Source organism: Herpailurus yagouaroundi, unplaced genomic scaffold (assembly GCF_014898765.1).
Source record: "Herpailurus yagouaroundi ecotype Mexico unplaced genomic scaffold, PumYag 216, whole genome shotgun sequence".
NCBI lineage: Eukaryota > Metazoa > Chordata > Mammalia > Carnivora > Felidae > Herpailurus > Herpailurus yagouaroundi.
Window position 1 is genome coordinate 1993635 of NW_024412447.1, and position 9084 is coordinate 2002718.

General features: G+C 56.4%; 1 protein-coding gene across 9 annotated transcripts in view; it reads right to left on the reverse strand.

Annotated features, from left to right (window-relative positions):
• The window catches only part of IQCE (IQ motif containing E), a 42986-nt gene extending 35738 nt beyond the window's left edge, over positions 1 to 7248 (reverse strand). For 2 of the 9 annotated variants that reach the window (XM_040455743.1, XM_040455739.1), the window contains exons 1-3: positions 7092 to 7248; positions 1600 to 1647; positions 211 to 256 (exon numbers count right to left, since the gene is read on the reverse strand). In XM_040455743.1, coding sequence (XP_040311677.1) covers positions 211 to 256; positions 1600 to 1647; positions 7092 to 7127 — 130 coding nt within the window. In that variant the 5' untranslated portion in view covers positions 7128 to 7248. The other 7 variants (XM_040455744.1, XM_040455742.1, XM_040455748.1 and 4 more) reach the window with 6 other exon arrangements.
• Positions 7249 to 9084: the final 1836 nt, after the last annotated feature.

Below are 9084 nucleotides of genomic sequence, written 5' to 3' on the forward strand. Positions count from 1 at the left end.
GGAAGGCGGGGACCCCGAGAGTGCCGGCTCCCGAGACCCCACCACAAAATGGAGCCAAGTGGTGGGAGTGTCACTTCTTGATAACCCCAGGTGTTTGAAGAAGACATTCTTGATCTTTCTCCCAAGACATCAGGGAAGGACAGCGTCTAAAACCCTTTCTCTGGGCTAAAGTGCAGAAATTGGAGGGATGAAATGCCTGGTCATACTTACTCAGTGATGTGGGTGGAGGTTTGTGGAAACTTTTCCTTTCTGCTTTCTGAAAGAAAAGAAACGACGTAAAGCACGTTGAGCCTTCTCGAGGAGCCCGATGGCCCCAAAAGTGAAGCACAGGCGTGTTCAGGACGGGTCAGAGCAGGTGCAAGGGCAGCGAGAGAAGAGGTTAACTCAGCAGAGACATGAGTGAAGGCTGAGCCCGGGAAGAAACACACAGCGCAGCGAGGTGACCCCGGAAAACGTGATCCGTGCGGTGTTCGGGCTGCACTGGGTTCCCGGGAGCTCTCGGGACACTACCTAGAAGCACGCTGAAGATGCCACACGAACAGCGTATCTTCGGCCCCCCTGACTGTCCTCAGGCCAGTGCCTGCAGCGCCAAGCTGTGACCGTCCACCAGGATGGACTCGGCAGGAATACGGCAAGTACAGACCCCACTGGGGAGGGACGGTCCCGCACGGGAGGGGCCCTGTCGGAACACCGTCTCCCAGGGCAACCCTGATGCCAGATTGCAGAACTGGGCCCTGCCGTGTGCCCAGGGAAAGGACAAACCTCATCGGCTTCCTCTTGGACAGAGAATCCCTCTTCCCTCCCTTCCAGCAGAACCGTGAGCCCTGCCATCTGAATTTTCCCTGGGACATGAGCTGGATCCCTACTCCTCCGGGGAGCATCTCGGGTCCACGGCCTCAGTGGTGTTGAGGGAACACCCCTAATCTGCAGAGGTCCCTCACCGCAGACAACGGGCGCGTGATGTTCCCCTTCGAGTGCGCAGAGCCGAGGTGGAACGGAGACCTGCTGGTGCCACGTGCCCTCAGAGCCATGTGCTGAGGCTCGTCTGCGACTCTGCCTGCTGGACACGTGCCTTGTGCTCTTTTTTTGTGACCGCGAAGCCGGCAGGCTGCACGTTCTACCCAGCGCGGCTCCCCAGACAAACCCAGACCGGCCAGGCTGGGGGCTGCTCTGCCTTGGGACCCCTGCTGGCCACTCTCCCTTCAGGCCACTCCTGGCATCCAGGGGACCCTGGGGCCATCGTGCCAGGACATCACACACTGCCAGAGCCGCGGCTGCCAAAGCGAATCCCTTCTCCAGCCTAGAGTCCTCTCCCCCCTTCATGCTACACCAAAACCAAAAGCAGGATAAGACCTTAGAATGTGCCTCAGATATACTCTGCTCACAACTAACACCCGGATACAAGTTTTAAAATTATAATCACGGTTACCTATACCAACCAAGGGCTCAAAACTCCTCAAGTGCAGAGTAGCCCCTAGAGTGTGTATTCCGGCTCTAAACGTCACGTTTGCGGGGAAAGAGCCGGGGGCGTGTTTGGGTAACGTGTAGGGGCCAGATAACCAGCAGTGGGACAAGCGGCTGTGCCCCGATCACACTCACCGTCTCAAAGTCAGAGTCAAAGGTAATTGCGGATAGACTGTCATCTCCCTGGAAGAAGAGATGGAAACAGTGAAATTTTAGGGAACCTGCCTGGCCCCCCACGGTCACACGTACAAAGTGAAAACAGCCCATCCACGGCTGCTGAGGCAGTGACTCAAGAAACCCGCTCCGAGTTAGCTCAGAACATGCAAAGTGGGCAGCGGCCAGCCCGCTCGGTTGCAGCCCAAAGAACGGTGGCGGACGTGACACAAAGCTCCACCCGCTCGGGCTGCTCCACGTCTGTCCATCTAGCGGCACCACATCCAAGGATCCGCTATGTACTGTCGATAAAGAAACGGTTTTGGAGAAAAGGAACGTGTCTCACATCGTTTAAATGCTCTCTTATTCATCTTCACATCAAGGCACAAGGGACCTGGGACTGGATCCTGACAAGAACAAGCCAAAGTCATTTAAAAACACACGCGCATTAATACATGCCTTATTTGGCCGTAGAAACCTTCCTGCCCGGCCGTGGGGGGTAGAGGAAAACCTGTACCGCCTAATTTTAGTGCGAGGATGTCATTTCCCAAGAGAAGACTGCTTCTGTGCTAACTCACTCAGTTTTAAATCCTAAAAAAAGGGAAGGGAGGAACACACATAAACCCGTAAATCCCCTCTGATCGCCGTGCTGTTGATTCGCGGTGTGGTTGCTGGGAGTTAGGAACTGACACCCGTCCTGGGAGCCGAGAAGGCTGTGTCTGGCTGGTGAGCGTGTCTCAGCAAGCCGTGTGGGTGCGGCTGAACCCACACGGTGTCGTCGTGGGACTTTGCTGCCTTCTGAAAAGCACAAGTACGGACTAAGCCATATGGCCATAGTATCAGGACTTTAAGGAACAAGTCTTCCAGCAGATGTTCCACTGGAAACATATGGCCGTGCCAGAGGGGTGGGGCGTGGGTAAGGTGTCGCTGTCGGGACGGGGCAGCCCTCCAGCCCAGCGATCTGAAACACAGGGTCCGGACTAAAGGTGTGGCGTGACCTGATGTGGGACGGGGGGAAGGTCGTGTGCCCCAAATAAACAGAATCTTCCATCGGCCACTGACGGATTTTCTGCGCCATTTCACAAGTGATGTTTTAAGGTACAACTAGCACGTGACGATCACAGAGCGTCTTCCTTGAGCGAAGCGTGTGAAAATGATGCCCAACGTTTAGGAAGGGAAGGCAGCAGGTTCAACGTGCAGATCCCGTGCCAGATCTGGGGAGACACGGTGGCGACCGCGCCCTGGCATCGCAAAGGACACGCCTGCCGACGGCGGGTGTGGACCCACTGGAAACCGCACAGAGGAGGAGCGACGGCTTTCTCTGTGGACGCTCGTCATCATTACTTGTTTAATGGCCTGAAGGCTCAACAGGGAAACGAGGCTACCTGTGTGGTGGACAAAACCAAGGGATCTGTCTCCCACAGGTGCGCTCAGCCACCACGCCTTCCCCCCGGCCGATCCTCCCCGCCTTCGCTCCCTGTGCCCGCCAGTCCTGCCAGACGGGACGGGACAGGACGCGGAGCCGCTCCAGGCTCACCTCTTCAGGCTGCAGCAGACAGACCAGGGGCTGCGTTAAAGACAATGAACGCGTCGATGTCTCTGAGCACAGTCTGAGCTGCCGCACCCCTTCCCTGGGCGGCGGGAGCCCGGGGGCGGCCGCGGGGCAGGCGGGCGGAGAGCCCGACGGGGCCCAGAGCAGCATCGTGCCCCCCCGCCGGCTGTGTGACGTTGGCCACACCACTGACCCTGTGCATCCCAGCTTCCTCAACAAAGGAGAACACGTTCCTCTACCAGATTTTCAAAAGCACAAAAGGATATGTGTACTAAGCAGACACTGGGAAAAAAGAGCGGGTCTCGAAGGAGATGGGGGTGCCTGCGGGGATTCAGTACACGGTGTCGGAGAAGAAGGAATACGTTCCCTAGGAGTGGTCTTCCAGAATGATGGGGTGAGGAGCTCGGACGACTGTCTCCTCAACAGACAGCCGTTTACGATCTGGGAGAGAACAGTCCGGGGCATCCCTTGCCCCCCCCCACCCCCAGCCCTGTCCCACGGGAACTACTCCAGGGAGATAGGCTCTAGGTGGGTGCAGGCAAGACAGTGGTGAACGGTGGGGGAGATTCCCTGCGCCCAGAAGGAGGGTGTAAGCCCTACCCCAGGAGCAGCCGACTAGGAATTCTAGGTCCCCAGCTTGCTCTCAGGGCAGAGGTTCCGCTCAGGGAGGGTCAGGCCCCCACCTCCCTGCACCACAACAGGACTGTCACTCGAGGAGGCCGTCCCTGCTGTTGGCCCCGTGCGGTAGCACAGGGGACTGGCTGTATTTGTAGTGCATGGTGGAGGATCCCAATGGCTCCCTAATTCCAATGCCAAGTTGAAAACAATGGGGACGTGGTGGGGAGCCATGACAGGGCCCTCCGAGCTCTGTGACAGCAGCAGCAGGAAGCCAATCTGAAGAGCACCCAGAAGCTTTAACAGAGCCCAGAAGAGCCTTCCTGGGGTCACAGTCGACCTTGAGGGTCAGGGAGGCTGCCTCCAAGTGCTAGACCGCACGCACGTGGCCGTGGGCTTAAGGAGGGCTTGGAAACACTCCCCACACACCTAGACCAACCCTGGCTGAGGGGTCTTAGCACAACCTCGAAGCAAACACTGGCTGGACAAGAAACCACCCCGACACAAGAGCCGCTCCCAGGAGCCAGGCCTAGAGGTACAATATCTAGAGGTCCGGAGGGCACGTGCGCGTCTAAGGCTGCCCGTGCAGGGGAGACGGAGAGGGGCAATCCAAGCTACTAGTCCCTGGCCTCGGGTGGGCAAAACCGTAAAGTCGCGCACTGTGACAGCAGCCTCCAAGCCACACGCACACAGATGCACACATGCACGCACGCACACGCACACACAGGCACACGCAGTGTGACAGGCCAAGGGGCTTACCCACAGCCGTTGATCAAAAAATGGCTTCTGTTGACCCAAGGGTGACCCCTAGGTAGTGAAGTTAAGAGAGATGCAAACAAGACAAAACCTGCAGGGAACCAGAGGCTGCACAGCGCGGGCAGGAGGACCTCAGAGTTAGTCCAGCTAAGTCACACTCACCAAACACGGACCACCAAGCAAACACCAAGCCCGTGGGGAGGAGGGGTGGCGACCCGGGGTCGCTGTCACATTCCATCTAAATGTCTAGCTTCCGACGGAAACCATGAGATACCCAGAGAAACAGGAAAGTGTGATTGTTAGAAGGGGGAAAAAAAGCAGAAATAGAAACTTCTGAAGCAGACCGGATGAGGGACTTAGAAAGACTTCAGAGCAGCCATTATAAATATGTTCAAGCCGTGGTGCTGTGAGGCTGCAGGGTGATCTGGGAGGCAGGAGAGCACAGGAGATTGTGAGCCAAAGGTCGGGGGCAGGGCTGGGGGGAGAGGAGACCTGAGGTCTGGGCCAGGGGGCTAATAAAGCACGCGACATAGAACCTTACACATAGTAAATGTCTAATAAATGCTCTTCTTGTCTCGTTCTAGAAACTGTGAGCCTTTTTACGAATGTTGGCCCTTAAATCACCCGTGGCCCCACTCAGGCTCTACGTCACCCCCGTGGCTCTGTACTGCGGTCAGCGGAGCCGCTTACAGCCGCCGCACGGTGAGCCCCCTGGCACACAGTGAGCGCTCTGCGAAAGTTCACGAGCAAGCCTAGAGGCAGCTCTATTCCAAGGGACTTGAGAGAACGGACAGACTGGACAGTGCCTGCTCTCAAGAGGTTCTTGTCTAACTGAGCACAGATGCGAGCTAGCAGAAAAGCCACAAGGTAGCCTGGACCAAGGGCGTCTGCTAGACGTGGAGAGAGCTTTGCGACAGTTTCTCCACCAGACCAAACTCCTTGAGACCAAGGCAACATGGCTTAACTTGTTCTGTGTCCTCAGAGCCTCACACGTAAGGGGCTTAGCAAATGTTTATGCGTGTAAGGATGTTTATAGTAGCACTGTTTCTAATAGCTGAACAGCGAAAACAAAAGAGTAAAAAGCAGGGAAATGGGTGAAAACAATAACGGCATCCACAGGTTAGACTTTTTCATATCATGCTCGTGAAAACGTGCGGCTGTGGGAAAACGCTAACAACAAGTTAAACAGTAAAGGTGACAAAACGAGTCACATACGCTCTCAAGTTTTTTCAAAGGTGCGTGGAAAAAGATGCATTGCAAAAGGATTGGAAGGAAATCCGCTAGATATTGACCAGGTCTTGGGCAGGTAAACGGACTTTCTAAGTTTTCTCTAACGGTCAGGAGTTTTACAATCACGACATAAAACGTCACTTTCTAAAGATGAAGGACCCATGGCGGTAACTGAGTCCTGTGTAGGTGGGCGGGCCTCCCAGATGAGGCAAGACTCGCTGCCTTGAGGGACAAGTTCAGTCGCTGCCAGGGGCCAGCAGCACTGAGCCTGGGCCCTCGCTGTCCAGCCTGGCTGAGTGCTGCCCTCTCAGTGAGAAGGAAGCAAAGCGAGCAAATTTCCCTCTGTCTGGAGCCCTCCCGAGGCTTCTCACCCCGCCTGCAGTAAAATCCACGCTCCCTGCATGGCCTGCACGGCTCCCGTGGCCAGGCGGGTGCCCACCTTCCATGCACACCCCTTTCCCCCAGGAGGTCCCAGCAAGCTTTCATGCAGGCGCTGCGCCACACCCCACTCTCCCATCTCAGGACCTTAGTACATGCTGCTGCCCCACTGCTCTCAAGTCTTTAACAGCCTGTCTCCTTCTCGTCCTCATCCAGGGCGTCCTCAGAGCGGCTGCTCCGGGCACCCCGTCCAAAGCAGCCCTCTGCAACACCTCCATCACATGGGGCCTGTTTTATTTTCTGCACAGCTCACTCTCTGAAGTGATCTTGACGCTCTGTTTCCTGCCTTCTTCTCCCCCAACGGGAATGCCACTTACCCACGTGGATGCCTCCCCTCCAGCGGGTAGTGGGTGCACCCAAAACACTTGGGAAAGGCACAAGCGGACAGCACGTTTGCCCTCACCCAAAGGAGTAAACCTGGGGACGCCTCCCCCGGGGAAGCCTTCTCCCATCAGCGCCCGGCAGGGCACTGTTGTCGGGGCGGGGGGGTTTTCCCCCTGCACACCCAGGCCGGCCGCTGCCCCCCGCCCCGGAGGCACGGGTGGGCCAGCACTTACGCAGTAAGCTCCGTCGCCCCGCGGACCGCGGTAGCAGGCTCGGCACAGGCCGGGGCCTCGAAGGAGGGCGCGGCGTCCGGGAGGGCTTCCTGGAAGCGGCGGCCTGTGCACGGGCTGGCGGGGTCTAGGGGCGGCTGGAGGCTGGGTGAGGGGCGGCGACGCCCGGCCGGCTGCACGCGGGCGGGGGCCCAAGGGTCGGTCTTATGCGGTAACAATAATGGCAGCTGTCACCCGGCGGCCTCCGGCCGTGTGCCCCTTCCTCCGGACCGCGCCTGGCCCCGAGAGCCGGCGAGCTGGAGGGAGCGAGGAGGCCCGCCCGCGCTTACCGTCTCCGAGGCCGGATCCGCGGTGCCCAGTGACATGGCTGCGGCGCCGCCCGGCCGCCCCTCGGCGCTGCGGGCGCGACTGTCCGGCTGTGCGGCTCCGCTGGCGGCCCAGCCACCCGCAGCCTCCGGACCTCCCTGCCCGCGCGCCTGCCGCGACCCCGCTGCCATGGTAACCGCGCGCCCGCACAGCCCCGGATGTGGCCGGCGCCCGAGAGCCCGGCCGACCTTGCGCGTGCGCCGGGAAGCCCGAGGGCCGACCCGCAGCGCGCCCAGAGGGGCGAGGCTCAGAGCCCTGCGGTGCTGAAGCCCCGGGAACGCGCTTAACGGTTCCCGGAGTGCGTCCCCCGCCTTCTCTCGTGGAGGCTCCGCGACAAGCCTGTGCGCCAGTCACAGAGCAGGATGCTGCCGTTTATTAGGTTAACGCTAAAAGGGACAAGGAGCTTGTGCAGGCTGCTAGTTCTGGACACCCGGCGTTCAGAAAATTATCCTCCCTGATCTCTATCTTAAGCTCTAGGGTTCTGATGTAGTAGCCCCACGACAATAAATATACTGCGTTTGCGCTGCAACTCAGTGGGCATCATGAAGATCTTTAGGAACACTGGGCTCCAGAGTTTATTGAAATTATTATTAGCAAGTATGCTTTTTCTTGCTCCTTTATACAGGTGTCCAAGGGCACCTACTCTGTCCCCTCACCCTGCTTTCTTTTTCCAGCCACCTGACATCTATCATCTACAAGAGCATTCCATGTCCAGAATGTAAGCTCTCTGGGGCAGGGGCTTGGTTTTGTTCACGGCCTTTTTTCCATCCCTTGGAACAGGGGCTGGCACAGAGCAGGTGCTCACTATGTATTTGGTGTCCGGGGAGTCCTTATAACTTTTGTGTGCTGCTGTTTCCACAAATGTTGATAAATGGGTTGTTGTGAGAATCAACTGAGTCGACATCTGTAAAGTGCTTAGAGAACAGTTGCCCATTCCAGAATGAGTGCAATGTGACACTTCTCTTGGTGTGGTGAACAAATGAATGAGTCCTCACCCACTGTAGCGTGTTGTAGCCGAAATGCTGGCACATTATTACTGGTCTAGCTCTGGCACCAACATATAGTGCAGGTTCATGGCTCTCTTTTCGTCAGTGTCCTCACTTGTACACAAAGGGGGTGTGGCTCTCCACCGGCACAGAGAACCTGAACTGCTTATCTTAACAACTTCCATTTATTTCCTCGAGGTATTGCCCACATGGAGGACAAAAGCTTTTGCTACCTTAACTACCTATGCCCCTGTACCCCCTGCTCCACTCCTGGAGCTCCACAGTCCCCCTGCCCTTCCTGATTCTGTTTTTCACTTACCTCCTCTCATTTAGTTATAGAGACAGTACATGTCCACGGCTTTTTATCTGCTGTTCTGAATTCGGAAAACTTTTGAAAGCCTTTCAGAATTCATTGGTTGGCAAAACTGTTCTGACCTGAACTCGTTTGTCGACAAAAGTCTGAGCTGAGGCTATTTATGGTTGTGTATTTATTTCACCTGGAGTGTATATTAACGTGACCGCGGAACTTTTAACGCATTATACGGTGTACTGCATCAAACCCTGCTGGGATGGTAATCTCACACACTGTACATGCACCACATAGGTTCTCTTTAAGTGTGAACAATTACGAATTCTGACCCATGTGTCCCCAGAAGTTTCAGGTAAGAAATTGTGGGCCTGTATAATCTGGTATTCAGCTCTGGAGTCAGAATGCCTAGGTTCAGATGCCAGCCGTGCCAGCCCACTGGCTATAAGACCTTAGGAGTTCGCCTCTCTGCACCTCAGTTTCCTCACCTGGGTGGATGGTGACAGTACCCACCCTCCTGAGGTTAGTGCAGAATCATCCGAGCTTTTTTTTTTTTTTTTTTTAGTGGATGCATTTAATTTTATTTTTTAAAATTTACTTTCAAATTAGCATATAGTGCAACAATGATTTCAGGAGTAGATTCCTCAGTGCCCCTTACCCACT